The sequence below is a fragment of the Sycon ciliatum genome, chromosome 1 (assembly GCF_964019385.1).
Source record: "Sycon ciliatum chromosome 1, ocSycCili1.1, whole genome shotgun sequence".
Lineage (NCBI taxonomy): Eukaryota > Metazoa > Porifera > Calcarea > Leucosolenida > Sycettidae > Sycon > Sycon ciliatum.
The window spans coordinates 43,135,309-43,158,061 of NC_088643.1; the positions used below are offsets into that span (position 1 = coordinate 43,135,309).

At 48.9% G+C, this 22,753-nt stretch overlaps 1 protein-coding gene across 1 annotated transcript; it reads left to right on the plus strand.

The window, feature by feature from the left end:
• Positions 1-1,261: 1,261 nt before the first annotated feature.
• Positions 1,262-21,463, plus strand: LOC135827247 (uncharacterized). Its single transcript, XM_065339778.1, has 7 exons — positions 1,262-1,889; positions 7,994-8,101; positions 10,228-10,365; positions 11,014-11,975; positions 13,122-17,055; positions 18,356-18,737; positions 20,280-21,463. The coding sequence occupies exons 1-7, from the start codon at positions 1,644-1,646 to the stop codon at positions 20,486-20,488; spliced, it is 5,979 nt and encodes a 1,992-aa protein (XP_065195850.1). The 5' UTR covers positions 1,262-1,643; the 3' UTR covers positions 20,489-21,463.
• Positions 21,464-22,753: the final 1,290 nt, after the last annotated feature.

Sequence of the window (22,753 nt, forward strand, 5' to 3'; positions counted from 1 at the left end):
TCCACGTTGTACAAAGATGCACCGTACTCACACCACCACTGAGCTACTTCTTCCTTTTTCGTTAAAGTGGATCCGTCTGCTGCTTTGATCACCTGCATTGCTGATCCTGATTTCTTGCTGCATAGACTCTTCAGAGTTTGGTATGCTCCGTGGGGGTTGTGGTTGGCGATGTCATCTTCAATTGACTTGCATTTATTTTGTAGCCAATTTTCTTTGTCTCGTCGGATTAACCGCTTCGTCTCCCGATTCGCCACACGATACTCTTCCTGTGCCGCAGCAGAACCAAAGCGGCTCCCTCTCAATTGTCGGCGCGTATCACACTGCCTTAGGCATTCATCTGAGATCCATGGCTTTCTGGGCTTCTGGGTGGTTCCTAGGATGGAAGTTGCCGCCTCCGTCAAGATGTTGTTAAACTTATTGACAATATCATCTGCATTCTCCATCTCCAATATACACATGAAACCCATGTTATGATTATGAAAATATGAGAGTTCATTCTTGTAAGTTGTAGGCAGTATGTATCTACTATTGACTGAGGACGAGGTCAATATAGGAAATAAAAGCCGAGTAAAAGACCGAGGCGAAGCCGAGGTCTTTTACGAGGTTTTTTATTTCCTATACTGACCAAGTACGAAGTCAATATTAGATTTATCGCGACAAACAGTCCATATTTCAAATTTCAGAACGATAACCTCATGAATCCCGGTTTTATGATTGCACCACCACCTACTCATGCAGTGACAATGCTGCACTAGGCACCGTTCAACTGCGCAACCCCTAAGCAGTCAAATATAAGCAGTCAATAATAGCCCTAAGGAGTAAAATATGCAGGAATATTTGACTGCTAAGGTATAGCGAAAATCAATGGGAGTCAATACTAAGAGAGTGATTAATTATTTTACACGACCACACTACAGCCCGATAGGCACTGTAGTTAGTTCCCGATGATCGCGCGTCTCTGACAGACTCAGTGACAGCCATCACGGCATCAGTATGGATCTCATGTGGGGGAAACTCCCTTTGGTAGTTTGGAACAATCGAAAGTTTCGAACCAAGAACGGGGATTCGCGCGACGTCCGCGCTGATGCGTGATGCATCATGATGCTACTTGCTAGCTAGCTACAGTCGCTATCCTGCCATTCCTGGTGCTGTAGACCATGGAAGACAGTGTGCAGTAGATCTACCTGGTCTGGCGCTGCTCTGATCTGGCCAGCTGGCATGGCGCGGATGGCCCACAGAAGTCGATTTGCCAGTTTACTTCACAGAAGCCTGTCGACATGTCGTGAACGTGTGTTTTCATGGCTCCCTGCGTCAAGACCATGACCAGATGACTGCTTCGAAACTACCGTCACACTTTCGAAACCAGAACTACATTGTAGCGAATTACTTACTGTTACTTGCAGGCTGGTTCGCAAAGCGTGGTAGAGAGGAAAGGGAATCGTATTATTACGACGTTAGTGCTGCTCCAGTTCAGTTGCTTTCTTCTTCCCAGGCGTCGCTGGAGGTCGACAGACTCAGTGTGCCTGCAGCCGAAAGACAGCTCCTGGTACCGATGATATTGATAGCGGTCGTCAGAGCGAAAGACGAGTGCCGCAGCCTCCTACAAGTACAAGCTTGGTATGCCACTTCGACTTTAGTCTAGCATGGGTAGAAGACGGCGAAGCTGGGGGTGTTCGTATAGTCCACACACTGCTCGCAGAGAAAGATGGAAACCGGACGCTATGCAACTCGTTCCGCGTGACGATGTGACGGAACTACTTTGCCGTTCACGCTTCGGCCTTTCGAGAACCGGCAGATCAGGCAGCTGTGTTACATTGATCCCAATCCGAATCGATAACAGCGGTGAATCCAATCGCTTCACTTCACCACCTGTCGTGCTCGGAGGGAAGGTTAGTCACTATGGTCACCCTTGCCTTCATCAATTCACTTGTTCAAGAGCCATCACCGCTAGCGCTGTCTGAAACACGAAAAGGGTTACTTTTATGGGAGGAGGGAGGAAGTTGGGGGTGGGGTGTTCGATTTTTCGAATCGGGGTTAGGGTCGGATTACATCAGCAAATCGAACACCGCTTTTAGTTTACTTTTGCAGAACTGCGTCTGTGATCGCACATATGATTAGATAGGATGGAGTGACCATGCATGACTGGCACCCGTACCCGCAGTGCAAAAACGCTCACTGCAATACTAATAGTAATAGCCAGTTCGGTGACACAAGTGAGCTGTGTTGTGTTATGAAATCCGTGTCTCAGTGTGCGAAGCTCGAAGGTGCTATGTACTATCTCGCCACATGAGATGATAATGCCGTTTCAGAAGTTTAATTTCTGGCGGGCACCACATGGCGGAGACCTCGCCAAACAAAACTGGCACTATTTCCTTGCTTTAGACGATGGGGGCAAGTAGTGCATTACACCGGACACTGTGTTCATCGTTCTTGACGACGAAATGCAACACCGCAAAAACATTGGGTCACTTCACAAACATATCTGTATTCGATATTTCTGAAGACTGTATTATTGTACCACAAGGAGCGTAACGATTCCACAAAAGGCGATCGTTCAAAGCAGGTAACAACAAAGAGCAAACTAAACTCAAAACCAAAACCAAAACAACAACTGCACCAGCAAGCTCTTTCCTTGCACTAACCATGCTAACTACAAATACATCAAAACCAAGCAGCAAAATGCAAATCCGCACGCATGTTTGCCGGAACTGAACCTCCGTAGCGCAGCTGATCATTGTGGCTGCACGGGACGACCTTCCCGCCACAGTAGGGCAAAGAGCTATGCATGGAACTAGCAATAAATGCATGCAGCACACCAGCAAGCTGTCCTTACGCAGACGTCTAGTGTAGCGTGTGCAAGGATGAATAGCATGAGAAACATGATATGACACACGACTCCTATGATGCATGTAATGTATACAACATACCCCCCACCTTGAACGAACCAGGGGAGAGTGAAACTACACCAAAGGAAGATACTAGTATTTAGCACACAGCACATAGAGGAATAAGTGCCTACTGCTCTAGAAAGCAGTGAGAAAATGAGGTGACGAAAGTGTACTGTGTCACTAACTAACGTCTGTTCCATTAGTGTCTTACTGCAACTCATCCAAGTCAAGGGCTGACGACTGAGATACCGCAGTGGCTGCTTCAGCTGTCAGGATATCGAGCGACACTAGGTATCGAACACCACGCCGATATTTCTTGCCGTTGACCTGGATGTCCATGACGCGAACAATGCCGTCCTTGCCAGGGAACGTGGCCTTCACGCGTCCTAGCGGCCATCTGTAGCGTGATAACGCATCGTCCATGACGAGGAAGACGTCTCCAATCTCGACCGTGCCCGATTGGCGGCGCCACTTAGTCATGATGTTCATAGCAGAGACCATTTCTCTTAGCCACCGCTTCCAAACATCTCTGAGGAGCTGCTGGATAACTTTCCGCGATGGTATGGGTGAACTGGCGTCGACTCTGAGTCTGCCGCCGTCTCCAGAGCTGTTGCGACGTTGACATGACCCACGACGAAGTTTGCAGCTCTTCGTCGGTCAGGCTAGCCCTGTACAGGACTGACTGGAGTGCCTTTTTCAAGGCCCCGGCCACCCTCTCAAATGCTCCGCCAAAGTGCGGCCGCGCTCTTCCCCGCGGTGGTACAGGAGGTAGCGGCCATGGAGGTTTCCGTGGCGGCGGCAGAGGTGGCGGTGATCGCGGTGGATTAAACTGCCATCTGATGCCTTGAATCACCAACCCAGCTGTGATGTTGGCTTGCTCCAAATCCCTCAGCGCTTCCCGCAGTTCACGATCGGTAGCAACGAAGTTACTGCCGTTGTCGGAGAGGATCAGTGTTGGTCGACCTCGGCAATGGCACAACCTTGCCAAAGCCATCTCCATGCCCTCGACATCCAGAGAACGCACTACCTCCAGGGGGCACGCACGGGTCTGCAGACATGAGAACGCGGCTATATAGCGCTTCTCTTGAGATCGTCCGCGTCCCATCTTGACCAGGAAAGGCCCAGCGTAGTCTACTCCAGTGTGAGCGAACGGTCCGCTTGTCCGGATGTTTGGCACGTTCCCCATATTGGGCTCAGCGGCACGTCTCCACAGCTTCTGGCAACGGACACAGCTGTGACGGTAGGATTTAACGACCTGGCGACCCTTGATGATCCTATACCGATCGGCCAGGTTAGAGAGCAGATGGTTCGTGCCTGCTCCGTGTTGACAGCGTTCATCCTCATGCCCAACAATTAGCTGAGTGACGCGATGATTGGCGGGCAGTATCACACGGGACCGGAACTGGTCAGACAGGTGGTGTGAGGTCCGGAGCCGTCCACCAACTCGGAGCAGCGGTGGACCGTCAGTGTCCAGGAACGGCTGTAGCTTCGTTAGCGGTGCACTGGGTGGAAGAGGCTTCTTCTCCTTCAGCGTTGACACTACTTCTCCGTAGCACTGCCTCTGCGCATAGCTTATCCAGAGCCGCTCGGCGCCTTGGAGTTCTGTGACCGTCAATTCGGGAACCGAAACAGCCTTAGCACTCTTGAGAGATACTTGCACGGTAGCACCTGCGTTGCTGTCACACTGCTGAGGTCGGCCTCTGGTATTATCAAGGAACCGTTTACACCAGGCTGTGACCCGCAGAAGATTGCTCCAGGACGAGACGTTGTCTGGGTGCAGGCGGCATGTCGTCTGCTCTGCCTGGATCTGGCTAGTGAGAGTCATCGGGTGCGGACGCTGAAGCAGTGCCGGAAGAACCTGGGGCACTATGATGTCTTTGTTCGGCCATCGCTCCGGACGCTCTTGCAAGAACTCTGGGCCACTCCACCATTTGCCGTCATCCTGCAAGTGCGAGGCCGCAACTCCACGACTTGGTAGATCAGCCGGGTTCAATCGGCCGCTGACGTGCTCTTGCCTTCTGCTGCCGCTGCTGCGCTCTTGCCTTCTGCTGCCGCTGCTGCTGCTGCGCTGTTGCCTTCTGCTGCCGCTGCTGCTGCGCTCTTGCCTTCTGCTGCCGCTGCTGCTGCTGCGCTCTTGCCTTCTGCTGCCGCTGCTGCTGCGCTCTTGCCTTCTGCTGCCGCTGCTGCTGCGCTCTTGCCTTCTGCTGCCGCTGCTGCTGCTGCGCTCTTGCCTTCTGCTGCCGCTGCTGCTGCGCTCTTGCCTTCTGCTGCCGCTGGACCTACTAAACCTGGCTAGTCTGGGTTCCACGCGAGTTCGAGGCGCAGGTGAAGGTGCAAGAGGCGCATATGACACACGTTGAAGTTGAACTCCTGCCGTTCCAGGCGCTCCTACTCCATCAAGTGCAGGCTGATCAAAACTACAACTAGTTTGTTCTGCTGCCGAGATCGACATTCGGCTGTCCAATCTTCTGACAACACCTCCTGGACTACCACAAGTAGCACTCGTCTTCCGCGATCGCGGTGCAGGCGTTGGTCGTCTCGGCACTGCCACTGGTACTGGCACGGGACTCGGCTCTGCCGTAGATGTACGTCCATGACGCTCACTCAATCCACGCGCGATCCAGGCTGCATGCAGCGCTTCCATAGAAGCGGTCTCCTCTGCGATCAGGAGTTTTAGTTCCTCCGCTCGCCTATTCAATTTCGCTAAACTCAATTCGAGCTCCTCTTTATCTGACTCCTCAAACCCATATCGAGCCGAGTGCCAGCCTTTAGTCTTTCTTCCACTACGCCTCGGTCCGATCGCCCGCGACTCACTCATCCTTTCGAGGTTATAAAATGAACCGCGACTAGATCCGGCTCGAAGGACCACTATGTATTCGATATTTCTGAAGACTGTATTATTGTACCACAAGGAGCGTAACGATTCCACAAAAGGCGATCGTTCAAACCAGGTAACAACAAAGAGCAAACTAAACTCAAAACCAAACCAAAACAACAACTGCACCAGCAAGCTCTTTCCTCGCACTAACTACAAATACATCAAAACCAAGCAGCAAAATGCAAATCCGCACGCATGTTTGCCGGAACTGAACCTCCGTAGCGCAGCGGATCATTGTGGCTGCACGGGACGACCTTCCCGCCACAGTAGGGCAAAGAGCTACGCATGGAACTAGCAATAAATGCATGCAGCACACCAGCAAGCTGTCCTTACGCAGACGTCTAGTGTAGCGTGTGCAAGGATGAATAGCATGAGAAACATGATATGACACACGACTCCTATGATGCATGTAATGTATACAACAATATCCATTATCCCCCACAAAAATATCCGGATACAGTAGAGTTGCGAGCCCAAGAACGTTGTTCCCAAAGGGTTACGCTGGGACCTTCTTATTTTCAGCAATCTGGCTGCGTTCTTATAGGACGTTCTTACTTGAAGTAGAAACAATCCGTACTGGATCATATGCATCCCACAAGCTGCCAGAAACCAGCACCGCCGTTCTTAGCTTTAGGCTGTGGTGGTCTTAGAATCTCAGGCTGGACGTTCTTGGGCTCCACATTCTTCAGCGCGCAACTCTACTGTAGGCGAGGTATACCGGATAACTGAACACACATACTGTATATTATGCATGTGGCATATCAAAAGGAGTGGCATCGTACATACATGTAGACGGGTCCTATGCAGTGCAACTAGCGTGCACGATGTAAAACAAGCGAGAAAAATGACAAGTGCATGCAACTGAGTGCCATCCGCATGCATCTAGCAGGTCAAGGACCTCATTTGTTTGTACAATTCCCTGATTCTAGCTTCTGCAAACCATGTGCAACCGGATACGACGAAGATTTTTGTTCGCATTTCAACCAGTTTGTACACAAAATCATGCACCGATATGCGGATCGCGAGGTCCGGTTATGACATTGTATGCATAACATATGCTGCACATTGGTAACCAACGATTTTCTTCCGGATGGCGAGGGATCCGAATAGAAGAGGACCGGATAAGCGTGGTCTGACTGTATTCAAAAATGACAGAATGATTGAAGGCGAAATATAATCCAGGCAATCTTGAATCAGGAGGTGGATTACCGTACTCGCGCGAGTAGTGCCCCCGGGGCACTATTCAAGAGAGGGCACTATTTTTTCAGTGCTGGTACATTTATGCCATCCAGCATAAAAAAAAGAAGGCAAAGAAACACGGAGCCTAAAGTTCACTGTTAACTATCACGATTCAACAGAAACGGTAACCACGGTAACAAGAACTGTGATTTTGACCCTGGAATCACCAGTGCAATGATAGTGACAAGTACATTAGCAAAAGAACACCCAGCCTGCACGTGTACTTGGTTACAAATCCGGTTGGGGGGGGGGGGGGAGGGGGCACTATTCAAGAGACCGCTTTATTTTTTTCAATGGCTCTTAGAGACTGGGGCACTATTTGAAACTGGGACACTATTTGAGAGAGGTCTTTCTTCTTTATTTCAATGGCTCTTAGAGACCGCGGCACTCTTTGAGAGAGGGCTCGAATCGCGCGAGTACGGTACTTGGGTTCGCCGAATCCGTCAAATCGGTCGAATCTTGATCTGCATTCATCAAGTTGAGCAAGCACAAACGGAACCAATCGGGACGATGAATCGTGATCCGTATTTTGGCAAATCAAACACTGCCCTAGTTGTACGTGTAGCAAGTGAAATCCGGATGCGTGTATCCCACACCTGCCAACCCTTGCAAATCTGAGATTGGGACAACGACATACCTAGGTATGAAAATGTAGGTAATGTACACAGATGTAGCTGTGAGGCAAATGCACGTTTGGGTGCCTATTACCACCCTCGATATTGGGACAGTCCCGAACAAATTGGTATGGTTGGCTGGTACGGTACCCTTTCAGCACAATGAAAGTGGCTTGAAGCATTTACCTCCTTGTCTACAGTGCAGACCGTACAAAATCATTTTCTGTGAGTTCGAAGACCAACTGGAGGGTCCGAGAGCTCTGAGTTCTGCCCGTCGTTGCTTTTAGCGTGATACACTTCCTGACTGTCATTATTGGGTTATGTACTGGTTGCAACAACCAACTTACCTGTCCCATGCATTGTCTTGCCTGCAGCGTGGTCATGAAAGCGACAGTGATAGTGAGCAGAGTAGCGACGAGGAAACGGTGCACCGTGCCGCCGCTAAGCGAGTCTATGAAGAGAGCCCTGCACAACATATGCGGGTAAGTGCCAAGGACATGAGCTTTTGATACGGCAAATTCATTGTAAAAGTGCCATATCCACATGGGGTGATGCTGAATATTGCCTTTTACATGATTGACATGTATAGGCTCTCACTGGAGCTAGCTAATGCGTACGAGTATGTTACCGTATTTTCTCTAATAAAAGCCCAGGTCTCCAATAATAGCCCCGTCTCCAAAAATGACCCGGGGTGAGGGTTGTTTGAAATAATAAGAGCACAGTCTCTAATAGTAGCACGGGCCACAATTGAAGAATGCAACATGTATATTGACTGCATATAAAACAACAGTACATCATGTAAACAAATTTTCCCCCTCCTCAGTCACACACGTACACGTCACTGGCACACAACCACCAGGACAGCCGAGGCTTGGAGATAAATTTGCTACATGTTGATAAAGCTTAATTAAAAGAGAGAATGACCAAAAGACTGAACTACCCGAACAAGAAACTTCACCAAGAATCTCCCAGTCCCCAGCAAGAAGTAAAAAAGGCAACAATGCGTAGTGTGCAACATTACGTGCAGGTGCGATCAAAAGGTCAAGGGTACATGTACTACGTCTGGACCTAGCACATCGCATACCGCACCTACCAATACATCAGCTTCGGTACGGTACAGCAGAAGTTATGAATGCAGCGGAAGCGAACGCACCCGACATGACCTCGCAAGCCAGCACTGGGAGCAGACATGACAGGTGCAGCACCGAACAATCAGGAACCAAACCCACTATACATGACACGCGCACCCAAGCACTGCACTACGCATGGGACAGAAGAGTAATACATGCGCGACTAGATGGCTGGTGCCAACACCACACTAGGACAAAGAAAAGAACCATAATGAATGCATTACTCTAGCGCAGAGAAGAGACTTATAGCCACTGGCTTGGTCTATGTTAATGCATGCGTGACAAAAATTCATTGGACCAGCCAGTCACTAGACCTACACAGAATAGGAGCTACAAACAGTTACATACATTGTACATGCAGCAGCATATTACTCAACAATCATGCCACAGTAAAATCTGTCCACGCGAACAATCAGATAAGGCGACCACCTGTCCTGGAGAACCACTGCAACCAGGGTCAAGGGATGCTATTTCCAGTCAAATGGCCCTGGATAAGAAGACCACCTGGTAACAGAGACCACGTTTCGAAGGTCCCTTGAACATTCCTCTTCGACAGGGTTCACTCTATTCCTGAGTTTAGGGTTGAGCACATCCGGAGTCTTGATATGGTCAGTTTATGCCTGTATAAATTGGAGTTGCTTGATAGTGGAGCATTGAGAAACTTGAGTAAAAGCACAGACTCCAATAAAAGCATCGTCTCTGATAGTAGTGCAGGTAGAGCTGCCAGTGAAATACTGAATAAGAACCTCAGGCTCTTAATAGAGAAAATACGGTATGTCATCTGCATTTTACTTCCCCATAGGTACAGGCTGTAAAGTTTGATCCTTGAACTTTGTTACTTATCTCGAGCACACACACCCAACATGCGAGAGCATTCTATTTTGACTTCACTTCTTGGAAACATAAACAACAAGAACAAAGAAATGCAAATCACTCCAGATTATCAGAACTGGACGGAAGGTGCTAGAAGCAGTAGAAGAAGAGAGAAGGATCCAGAACCGGATGTGTACAATACGATGACAAGCTAGACCACATAGGTTGGTTGATTATGAACGCGTGTCATGTGCAGGCAAGCCGTACATGGATGGAGTGTCATGCGATGGCATAGAAAGGCACTAGATGACTGTGCATGATAATTACAAGCAACACATACAACTCATGTGTAGCACATGCAACACAGGCATTGCTGCCTTCTTACTGTGGATGATAAATGATGGCACAGCTCCTGAGCTATGATGAACCAATCCTCATCCATCTACTGATAAAATGCCTTTAATAAGAAGTGACTAGAATGACCCTGTATTTCGTCTGATCCCTCCCCAACGTGCCGCCGTAGAGCAGCGGTAGAACACACTTGTGCTGCAGTCCTTGGGTCTAACTGTCGGTAAGGACGGTGCATGTAGCATGGAACCCCCTTGCATTTCCTTCATCAAAAGCAGTTTGCTCTTGTCCATTGTTGCCTGTTGCCTGTGCTGTAGTTTACCATTGGCCAATGTGAGGATGTGCCGGGCAGAGCAAGAGGTGAGGACAGTGAAAGTGATGATCCTGCATCTCCGTGTTCAAGTATTTGTGCCAGCAGCTCTCCACAACCCGCAGCTGGAACGAGTCTGCTCAAGGTGAGAGTGGTGCAATTGTTGCAGTGCGTTCTTTTGTGTACGTGGTGTGTACGTGGTGTGTACGTGGTGTGTACGTGGCGTGTACGTTGTGTGTACGTGGTGTTAGCGCATGTGCGTATTGCTGTTGTGTGAACACGATGAAAGCAATCTTCGTCTTGGGTTTGCCTTGTCCAGTTGTGTTCTGCCTCTACTTGTCATAAATAATAGTATTACCAGTGTAATTCTCTCGCCGATTGTCTACGTCTGGAGATGGTATGGGGCTGGGAGTGGGAAGAGTGAACTGATCAGCTTAATTTACATAGCAGGGATCAATATGCAGCGGTGTTGCCTTATCAACTGCCAACGTTATATTGACACCAATTTCTTCACTGAGGATTTCTTTTTTCATTAGAAAGCAGAAACTGTGAGCAATGAAATGAGCCTGCTTTTTGGTGCAGTGTGCACCTATGTAATCACTTAGAAATGCATACAATGTGAGTGATGCGAAACTTTCTAGAACGTGTAAAGACACGGTAACTCTGCTTTTTTAGACCTTTTACAGATATCTGTATATTTCCGCACTACTCATGTCAGTCTCTGGCTGCAGCACACAGTATAAAGAGTGTCATTTGGTGTCTGTGCTTGTTGCTTGCTATGCACTGTGCCCAGCTACATGAATCTGCTGACCCGCCACCTGACAGTCTTAACAAATCAGGGACTTCCCCCACCATCATGGCTCTGATGGAAGCCATGTACACCGATCTGAGATGCAAGCGACCAAACTGTCTGCACGCTGACTTCATCATGAGTACGTTTCTAAAGAGATACTCAAAGCAACTGAAGAATCACCTCAATGCTGACAATAGCATGTTTGACACTGGATCGTTCAACTACTTGGACCAATTTGTGGCGAAACTGGTTGCCATCGGAGCATGTATACTGAAGAAATGTACTGTGACCGGCAAATTCTACCAGCAGTTCCCTGGAACACGATTTGTGAGTGAAGAAGGTGGCCTAATGCAGTATACCAGAGCAGTCATCAAGACCTGTCTGACTGCAGAAGGTGATGAGCTTGGAGGTAATGCTGCCAGGCTGAAGCAGATTGCTGGGTTCTTGTTGGGCCTCAACACGCACTGCCCCGCAACTCTACCACGCATGATGCGCAAGCTGAAGAAAGGACTTGAGCAGCTTGCCCTCTGCAACAAGGCCAAGATAGTGAAAATTGTACACAACCTGCTTATGTCCTTGGCTGAGGCAGCATTTGTCCCTGATTCTGATGATGGAAAAGCTGCCAGCATGAGTTGGAAGGAACTCGATGTATTGCCTCTCAGCAGTGAGATTGCCGAGATCCGAATCGTGGAGGACGGATATGTGCGCATTCCCGGAACTTCCATTCCAGAGTATGTTTGCGTCCAGAAACGCTATCAATCAGTCGATGACTACATCAGTGTCTACTTTCGCTTGTTCCGAGAGGACTGCTTTGGCAAGATACTGCATGACATAAGCAGTGTGAGACAACGCGAAGGGGTGAAGAGTGGCTCACACAGGTACACGGAAATCTGTGTGACCGGAGTGAAGATCCTGCCACACCCGCCCGGTGTAGCTCTGGCCATACAGCTCTGCCGAACACAGTAAGAAACTTGCAGACTTTTTCCCCGTCATTTCAATTGTTCTGTACCTTTCCTTCGCAATTGTGTAGCTTAGTAGAGTTTCATTTGGCTTTGACCAGAGAACTTGAAGACGAACTACGCGTCGAGTCGAAATAATGCAGACCAGTGGGTTCGGGCATCAGGGAAATGCATGTACACAATCACATCATTATGGAAGCGACTACAGAATCGTCGTAGAAACTTGTCATCTTCTTGTTGTCATTTCGACTCTTGCTATCCAGACTGGATCTGTATTGGACTTTGCTTGAAACTCCAGTTGAGATCTGATGATAATTGTTACCCCCGCCCCCCCCCCCCCCCCCCCTCCCCGCCCCGCACGAAGAGAGTGTAGGTAGTACAATTCAGATTAGAGGCGATGGTCTAGTCTTTAAAGTGGCAGTCAACACATGCTGAAGAGCACACGCTCTATCTAGCTGCAATACGTTCTGTCACATATTGTAAATCCATCTCATCTAGCTATATCCATCAGTTATCGCCGGGTGTTCAGTCAACGTGTGCCAGGCAAGACTTTGCTACCCATCGACTAGGCGCCAGGCGAAAGCTGATCGTGACGATGAGATGAGATGGTTTTGCAAGATGTGACAGAACTTGTTGCAGCTAGAAAGAGCGTGCAATGTTTGGCATGTGATGACCGCCATTTTGCAGACTAGCCCATCGAGAGCTGTGTGTGGAGTCTATAAAACATTATTATAGGTGATGGTCTACATGAATTATTCATGAAAATCATTTAAAAACAACACCTAGACTGTAGTTGGATTGTAGCAAAGTGTAGAGTGAACATCAGGGATGAAGGTTTGGACTGCTCAGAGAGTACAAATTGCTGGAACCTTTGGTGGAATTTTATCGAGCTGTGCAAAGCGTTGGTGCATTTATAGGCACACACACACGCCCCCCCCCCCCCATACACACACGCACGCGTGCGCACACACACGCACACAGACACACACACACACACACACACACACACACACACACACACACACACACACAGTCATACTGGGGTCAACCCATGCAGCATTATAAATAGATGCATTGAACATTTGACAGTTTCTGAACGAAGACTAATGCTAGCGTTGTTGCCCTTTGTGCTTGCTGTGTTCCGTGCAGAGCATTCAATCGGCGATCAGTTATCAATGGCGCTCTGCTTGCAATCTCTCTCGACCCGACAAGGTCCAGCTGGAAGTTTGCAACTGTGATAGAGGTTGCCTGGCGAACTGATGCTTTCGATGTGCTGATCGCTTTTCTCTCGCCAAAGGGCGGGGAAGTCTTCCGAATGACAGAAGCTATGGCCATTGCTGGTTCGCAAGGTACAGCACTGATTCTCAAAAGTCCAACACACTTCAAGTCCTATGGCCCCATTCTCAGCGTGCTGCAAGATCATGGAGACTCCGTCTCAATTCCATTTCAGGATGTTATTCTCGGCAGTCAACAAGAAACACCGACCGTGACTAGCGAGCAGCAGCAGCAGCAACATCAGCATGAGAATGACACAAGACCGCATTATCCAGCGGACTCGGATGACAGCGACACTGGCGACTGCATGTCTGATGACGAGTCCTGGGTGGAAACAGCTCCTTCGTTCCTTACGCCATCAGCTACCATGGATTTTAGCTGGATATTCACCGAGGGAAACCCGTCTTGTGAGGACACACCTGCTGAAGAGATGGATCAGTCCCCTGATCCAGATCAACAAGCACGCTGCTCACGGTCACCCATGATTCCTCCATGGTTCCACTCAGTGCGCAATGACCTCGTTGAGCCTGCCTCTAGCTACCAACGCTTGCTGTCGGATAATCGCTATTCGTGCAAACTAGACGCCACACAACGACACGCTGTGTACACGGCTCTGACCCAGAAAGTAGCTCTCATCCAGGGACCGCCGGGGACAGGCAAAACATACATTGGATGTCGTCTGGTTGAGCTGCTCCTTTCCCTGAAGCCGCCACTTCCAGGGCCCATCCTAGTCATCACATACAAGAACCGTGCTCTCAACGAGTTCCTTGCCAATGTGTCGCGCAGTCGAGCTGCCGAGAAAACCAAAATTGTCCGCGTGGGCGGCATGTTTCCAGAAGGTGCGCGAAAAAGTGAAAGAAGCGAGGACCATGGAGTATATGCTAACCGCGCTAAGGGCCATGAGGTTCTACGTGAGGACGGCTTCATCCACTTGAAAGGCCGTGGTAGTTACACTGTGAACAAGCCAGGTCTTACGTACATGGACGACTGCAAAACAGCAGTGAGGAGCAGTTTGCAATCGCAGCCAAGCGGTGCATTCACTGCGAAGACCTTCTGGCGGCTTGTCACCGAAGAGCAGAAGCTGCTGATCTCAGTGAAGTCCAGGGGACACCTAATGAATCGCTACGTCTACTACTGGGCCGAGAGCGCCGAAAAAGAGATGATCAAATGCGTACAGCAACAGTGTAGTCAGAAATTCAGCAGCACAATCAGGACAAGCTCGCTGCCCGCAGCACCACCATCCCAACCCTGTTCCACTGGATCAGCACAAACCAGCAGAACACGAACGGTCAAGGTTTATGGCCAGGGTCAACAACTGTCCTTATACACGAAACGTTTTGCTGGTGCTCCAGCTAGTTGTAATACAGTGGCTGATGAGGAAGAATCGGATGACGAGTTGGCGGCACAGTTTCTGCATGGCTTTGCTCCAGCTCGGTTCCCTGTTCGTTCTGACGCAGTGAAGACAGATTACAACGGTGCACCCATCCAGGCAGCAAATACAGATGACAACTTTGTACCCATGCCGGACACAGAGGAAGAAAATGACAGCATTATCCCAAGAGAGCTATGCGATCAGTACGCCGCTATGTGTTTGCCCCTATGTCGGCAGGACAAGGATCTCCTCAGTATTCGAGACTTGGACATGTTGACGGCAGGGCAACGCGCCAAGTGGATATGTGCTGCAGTGCTTGCTGAGAAGGAGGAATACTGGCAAGCGTTGGACAACAAACTGAAAGATCACGCGGACGAATGCGAGACAAAGTCATCTGAGCGCGCTCTTCTCCTAGGGAAAATGCTGCACCATGGCGCGAAAGTCGTTGGATTCACAACTTCAGGAGCTGCCATCTACCACCAGCTGCTGGATGTGATTCAACCAAGCGTGGTGCTCGTTGAAGAAGCAGCTGAGATCTCAGAACCACAGCTCATAGCCGCCATCCCAGCATCAGCCAAGCAACTCATTTTGATCGGTGATCAGGAGCAGCTGCAGCCACACGTTGAATGCTATGCTGTGGAGAAGCGCAGGCTTTGCATCTCCATGTTTGAGCGCCTAATCTCGATTGGCCATCCGAGATCGGTGCTGCATCTCCAAAACAGAATGAGAGACGAGTTTGCTGAGCTCATCCGCCTTCTGCAGGTCTATCCTCGCCTGGAGACTAACAGCAAGACGACATGTGACAACACACCAGCAGCATGCATGGACAAATCGCTCTTCTTCTGGACGCACGAGTTCCCGGAAGAGAAAAGTGGCATGAGCTTTTGCAATGAGAGAGAGGCTCAACTGGCCATACGCCTGGCGTTGTGGATGGCCAAAGAAGGTGTGCAGCTGACTGACATAACCATCCTGGCTACGTACAAAGGTCAAGTACGTGTTATCCGCAGGCTGCTCAAGGACATCTGGAATACAATGGGCAGCCCTAGCCCAAATGGCAGACTGCCGGTTACGGTCGACTCAGTAGACAACTTCCAAGGAGATGAGAACCAGTTCATTATTCTGTCACTCGTTCGCTCCGGTGAACACAGCAGCTCCATTGGTTATCTGGCAAAAAGGAATCGCCTGTGTGTGGCCTTGTCACGCGCTCGAAGTGGCATGTACATTTTGGGTGACCATCGGGCATTTCTCCAATCCAAGCACTGGAAGACAATCATAGACCATCTTGCGGCGACCGGTTGCTGTGGCAACAAGATGCCGTTCGTGTGCCCGCGGCATGCCAGCACTCCACAGTACCTGCTGGCGACAGACTTTCTCAGCGTGAGTCAGCAGACTACCCTGTGCAAGGAGCCCTGCACAGATCTTATGGCGTGCGGCATGCATGAGTGCAAGGAGTCGTGTCACAATCATGAGTATGCCGTCGAGCACATGAAGTGCATGGAACGCGTTGAATTCTTTCGTTCCGAATGCGGACACGCGGATAGCCGAGCCTGCTCCGTAAAGGCCGGACCATGCCGGAAACCTTGTGAGAGGAATCGGAAGGACTGTGGACATCCGTGTGGACGCGAGTGTCACCAAATTTGTGAACTCCTGCAATGCTCTGACTGCTTTCGAAAACAACGCATCGAGATGGAAAAGAAGCAGCAAGCAATCCAGGAACAACGGACACTGCAGAGGGCTGAACTTCAGAAGGCTTTGGATACACTAAAAGACAGTACGGAGGCTGTTGGCTCTGTGGAAGCTGTTGACAGAAGCACAGATAAAGAAGCGTTCGAGCAAGTTGAGCAGTTACTGACGCAGAGTGGAGTGGCTTCAGAGCGTGCGTATGATATCTGCCATCTGGACAAAATACAGCCCAAAACCGCTCTTGTGAAGAGCTACTTGGAATGCAAGATGAAGCTCATTTCACAAGATTACAAGCTCCTCTTCATGGAGATTAACATTGAGTCGTATAAAGATGGCAAAGAGGCGGCTGTTGTGGACGTCAAGAAGAGCATGGCTTGCCGGTCATGTGATGACCCACTTTATCGTGTGCGGAAGGAGCTGCACGTGGCTACTGCAGGCGTTCGGTTCACTGCAGAGCCTGTACAGAACCTGGCAAACCCCGACAACAGCGCTGAGAAGATTGCTTTCATCTTTGAAGTGGCTACCGGAGCTGTGCACCATGTGAGCATGGAAAAGCAGTTAACAACGTTCAGGAGTACCAATCAACTGTTTGTCACTGGCAATGACTGCATCAAACTGGAGTCTATTCCGTATGGTGATAAGACGCGCATCAATCGCTACATCTGCTTGCGCCCGCACCAAGCCAAGCCTCGCTTCATAGTGTACTACAAAGAAAGAGACATTCTGTTCAGGGATACACTCAAGCGCCTGCCGGTAAGAAGAGATTATATGACTGGTGTTGCTTGGCCGATGCCGCCATGCATATTACTGTTCACTTATAGGGAAACCTCTCAGTACACTGAGCTGTATAAAGTACATGTGCTCTACTAGATGCAGGGCCGTAGCACCTGGTCCGGCTAGTCTCAGACCTGCATGGTGGACGCAGTTGTAGACTGGTCTGGCCATACCGTAGTCCTTCATACTTGTATGATACGGCGAGAAAACATGACCTCCTCAGTATACGTAGGTTGGTGCCCAACAACTGGTCCGGCCATGGCCTGATCCATCGGACCAGTTCCGGCGCCCCTGATCCGTACCTTGTTTCGAAAAGTTGACCCCTCCTATTCATGCACACCGGCAAATGCATATCTAGGGTTGAAAGATGGCACAGCTTGGAACACTGAATAGACTGATACAGTATTGAAATTATCTCAACCGCCACACCACCACTGCACTCCCTGCATGGCCGACCTTGACACACCGCCACACCACCACTGCACTCCCTGCATGGCCGACCTTGACACACCACCACTGCACTCCCTGCATGGCCGACCTTGACACACTGCCACACCACCACTGCACTCCCTGCATGGCCGACCTTGACACACCACCACTGCACTCCCTGCATGGCCGACCTTGACACACCACCACTGCACTCCCTGCATTGCCGACCTTGACACACCACCACTGCACTCCCTGCATTGCCGACCTTGACACACCACCACTGCACTCCCTGCATGGCCGACCTTGACACACCACCACTGCACTCCCTGCATGGCCGACCTTGACACACCACCACTGCACTCCCTGCATGGCCGACCTTGACACACTGCCACACCACCACTGCACTCCCTGCATGGCCGACCTTGACACACCACCACTGCACTCCCTGCATGGCCGATCTTGACACACCACCACTGCACTCCCTGCATGGCCGACCTTGACACACCACCACTGCACTCCCTGCATGGCCGACCTTGACACACTGCCACACCACCACTGCACTCCCTGCATGGCCGACCTTGATACACCACCACTGCACTCCCTGCATGGCTGACCTTGATACACCACCACTGCACTCCCTGCATTGCCGACCTTGACACACCACCACTGCACTCCCTGCATGGCCGACCTTGACACACTGCCGCAGCACACCATCACCATAACGGGGATTTGGGTAGATATTGAATTCCTTCAGACAGCTGTATTGTGTTGGAGTAGTCTCTGAACGGCCAAAATGAATGCTGTTACTTCTCCTCTTGAACCGTGTATTTCGACTTTTTTCCGTCCCCAGGAGAATGAACTGGCCAGTATCAAGTCCAATGCAACAGGTATCCGTGAGAGTCTATACCGCTTTGCCGAGTCTCAGTTTCATCGGATGTACCTAAAGACCGGGTACAAGACCAAGCCCAATGTACTGCAGGTGGACTGCAAGAATAATCCACAGCTGATCAAGGCGTTCGAGGGCAAGGTAGCAGAATTCGAGAAGTTGGACATTCCGACGAGCGAAACGCTGTCATTCCACGGTACATCGAAAGACACCTGCATGGTGATCATGGACGAGGGGTTCCGTATTGGCGGCCAAGACTCTGGAGTGAGTGTTTCACATGGCAATGTCTACGGAACAGGCGTCTACTTGGCCGAAACACCAAATACGTCAGACTACTATGCCAAAGGTAAGAGCTTGGAATTAATGGAGCAAAGTGAAGTTTGGTCCTCTTTGCATGCAACAATATGACAACAATATGACATATACATTGTATAGATTATAGACCGGTTAGGAGGTCTATACAGGATATATAGAGTGGCTGAGATTCACATGATCCAAGAAATTCTAAGGAGTCAAATATAAGTAGTCAAATATATTGTGTATTTGACTAAGGGCCTGGTCAGACTGCGGCAAATTTTGGTTGCCTGACAAAAAAGAAAAGCGTCCAGAATTAGCGTGCGTTCTTAAATCCTCTCGGAAAAGTTGGAGACTCTCGGAAAAGTTCGAGAGCTGTTCCTATATCCTCTCCGACTTTTAGGAGGCTCTCCAAAGCTCTCCAAGCTTCAGAGGTGGTTGAAACTTGGAGATTCCCGCGGTTTAGAATCAGCGCATGCGAACTACGACTAAAAGCCACGTGTTCATCATTGAGTGTACGCATTTCCCTTTTTCATACGCACACATGCATACTACATTCATCACTCAAGATTGCGGCCACTTTGCCCCTTTGGCGCTTCATTTTGCTTGACATGTGCAAAATATCTCCGAATTCTTCGAGACCCATTCTTGAATAATCCCAGTTTCTTCGACTTCTCTTTTCTTCTTCTTCTAGAAGCTAGAGAATATAAGAACGCACACTAAGAATCGCGATCACACTACACACGTGGGGAGAATGAAAATTCAAACTTCATTTTGAGCGTCAAGTGGTAATCTCCACGAACGACGTCAAATTTCTTCACCTTGGGGATTGCCAACACCTTCAGTGCAATCCTTGCAACCATCCTTATGAGTTTTGTTGTTGTCCGTGGCCAATTAGCTCCTCGATATCAAGATGAAAAAAATCAGTGAATATCAGCGTCAATGGCGTATCAGCGTCAAACTCCTGTTTGGAGCGGAAAAGCGTGGTCCGTTCTTGCTTTTTTTTTGGAGCGTGAACTCTCGATTTTGCCGCTCTGGCGGCAAGTTACTATGGAGATCCGGATTATAATCACAGGATTATTTCGATTTTGCCGCAGTCTGACCAGGCCCTAAGGGGTCGTCCAAGGTTACCAATAATATTTTCAAAACGAAAAGTTTTCGGTTGGGGGGGTGGGTGGGTTTGATGGAGTTTCGTTTTGAAAATAATTATTGAATGCAGATGGAGAATGCCAAATTACTTCTGGGTGTCGAAAATTGACATCCACCGGACAGCCCCTAAGCAGTCAAATACGCGATATATTTGACCGCTTAGGTATCAGGGAAATTAGTGGGGTCAAATACTAAGAAGGCGATAACATCAGTTTATACGGTGTGCTCAGTTCTTTGAAAAACCACTGACCCTGCTTGGTCCGGCACCCAGAAGGCACTGATAGCTTGAACAATAGGAGTCTTTTAAAGACAGACAGCTATCTGACACATACACATTACAATATTGATTATAGAATACAAGGTGATTGTCGCTCAGTTTTCGGTGTTGTGCTTGTTCACCCTACGAGAAACTCAGCGTGGACTTTATTTCTGTGTGCCTGACCAGATGGCCAGATGATCCTGTGCACCTTCTTGCCTGGTCGTATCGAGAAAACCATCACCGCCCAAGGCACGACCCGGAAGGCCCCGGAGTCAGGCGGTGCCACCAGTCTACGCACTCCGTTCCATGACCAAGAAGACCAGATCATCAATGTTGTCTACACTCGTGAGCAAGTGCTGCCATTGTGTGTAGTACACTACGAAGGACTGAAGTAGACTCTATTGGCATTGGAAGCTCTGAGTATAGTATAAATTCCGCTGATGCCCTCTTCATTCGGTCCAAACGTCTGCAACTGCTACACTCGCGGTATCTCATCGGCTCTAAACAAGCATGTGTTTGTATGCGATGCCTGTGCTACTGTAGTAGGCTGGCTGATGGTGTTCCAACCAACCCGTCTCTGATAAAGAAAACCTTGACCGTCAACACACTGGTGTTGACGTGATGAGGCTCTCCGTATAAGCCTAACCTGACTGAATACATACGGCAGTCAGGACGCCTACTGAATATGTACGACAATATCACGTGTCACCAATTTTGGCCACATATTAGTGTACAACTATTTCGCCCCTAATGTAACTCTATTAATTTCTCCCCATAATTATCATGAATTCCTTGATGTCACAAATTGAAGATTCCCGTGGGTAACACATACCATGTGCTAGCATGATGTTGACTGCGAAAGGATGCAACTCCTTGAACTATGTGCCATAGCTTTCTGACACGGCTCAGTGAAAGAAGTGGCCGCGTATGGGCAAGTATGGAACTTGTGACCATACTTTAGTTATATTTATTAAATCTAAATACATCAATACAACACATACTCTGAAGTTTTTTCGAAATGACATTTTTTTCTTCCCAGCACCCTCAAACTGATGAATTTCACACTAAACAATTACATTGTAGGAGTTTACATCAAAATTAATGATTTCATTCGCACTCAGCTTCATATCCGGACCTTTTTTTTGTATGCATTCAAAATCATTGATTCCATTCTCAAAATAATTCTTCCCGATGGTGGCCTGTATACGTAACTATTACCAAGAGTGCATAACCCCCCGTACTCTTGCTATTACTAGCATTTGCACATTCATTCGAAAACTTCATTCATTTTCATATTTACATGTACCGGTATGTATAGCAGTCTGCTACAAAAATTGAATTGATCTACTGAGTTTATGGCAACCCTTCAACTTCTAGGTGAACAGTCAGCCTCAGGGAAGTGAACTGTAGTAGTATAGTAGTAGTTTTTATTATTTTACTAGGGGAGTCCCAACAGGCTACTGCCTTTTTACTGGGAACCCTAGGTGACAAGCAATAAACAAGCCGGGAGGGGTAAAGACCCAAGGCAAGCTCCATCAGTATGTGTAGCACATGTTGGGAGCTGCCTGTGGAGTGAAACACCAGTCATCGCCTTCTACTTCAGTAGGTTCGACCTGGTCCCATAGCTCAGGTGGCTAGAGCATTCCTCGTGACGAGCAAGGTCCCAGGTTCGAGTCCTGGTGGGATTTGGCACTATTTGTTTGTCTAGCTGTTCACATCCTCGACTGCCAAGAATGCTGCTAATTTTTTTTGAATAAAAAGGATAAACTTCGCACTCATGTTGTCGGGGTATATCACACAACATGATATGATTATTTCTCACACACCTACTTTGCCTTAACTACCCAGTCCACATGACAGAAAATAATGACATCATCGGTTTCAGTGTGTTCGTATTCCATGCTCCTCTCTCTGCACCATCATGCCCAGAGTGTGTCAGTGAAAGAAATTTGTTATACCCCTGTCATTGCTTGAGATATTTTCAACCCAGATGCACGAAGTAAAAAGTAGTTTCTTCATACCCGGTCGGAGACACTGGCCAATGATCCCGATTTCAGCATGGATGGGTAGAATAGAAATATCAATCATGAACACCTATGCAAATTATTATGGAATCTAGGGTGTCTCCTCGGCGAGTAGATTGCCAGGGAAATGCAGACTGCAACTACCCTGTGGTGCAAGAACAGCGACAGATCAAATCTGAACTGTACTCGAACCGGTATATTGAACAAATACATTCTAAGCTATCACACTGGATTCTAGTTCTGAACTCCTTGCAGCAGGAGGAAGTTCCCAAACATTTCGCTTCCCAACACGAGTCAAAAGAAGTGAACTCCTGCTGGGAAACACAGCGTCATGTCTCAGCAGTACGCCAGCATGTACATCTACCCACTGCTGGTGGCCTGGGTTAGAAACAACACAGAGCTGCTGTGAATGGGCAGACGGGCTGATTCAGCCATCCTGGACTTCTCATTGCCAACGATTTTTTTAAGCACGGCAACGTCGTTCTTCTGGCACGGCACACGGTGTGTTCTGCTGGCAGGTCACACGGTATGTACAAGTACATGTACGCTGTAAAGGCCAGAGACGATGCCACACTTAGCTTTCATTCTGAACGTCTCCAACTGCCGTTTGATGATGGACTTCACCACCCTGGACCT

Coding starts and splice junctions, on each gene's coding strand:
- LOC135827247 (XM_065339778.1), top strand. CDS start 1,644: ATGGGTAGAAGACGGCGAAGCTGGGGGTGTTCGTATAGTCCACACACT. Junction 1,890..7,993: donor CTGTCGTGCTCGGAGGGAAG/GTTAGTCACTAT, acceptor TCTTGCCTGCAG/CGTGGTCATGAAAGCGACAG. Junction 18,738..20,279: donor GTCAGACTACTATGCCAAAG/GTAAGAGCTTGG, acceptor GTGCCTGACCAG/ATGGCCAGATGATCCTGTGC.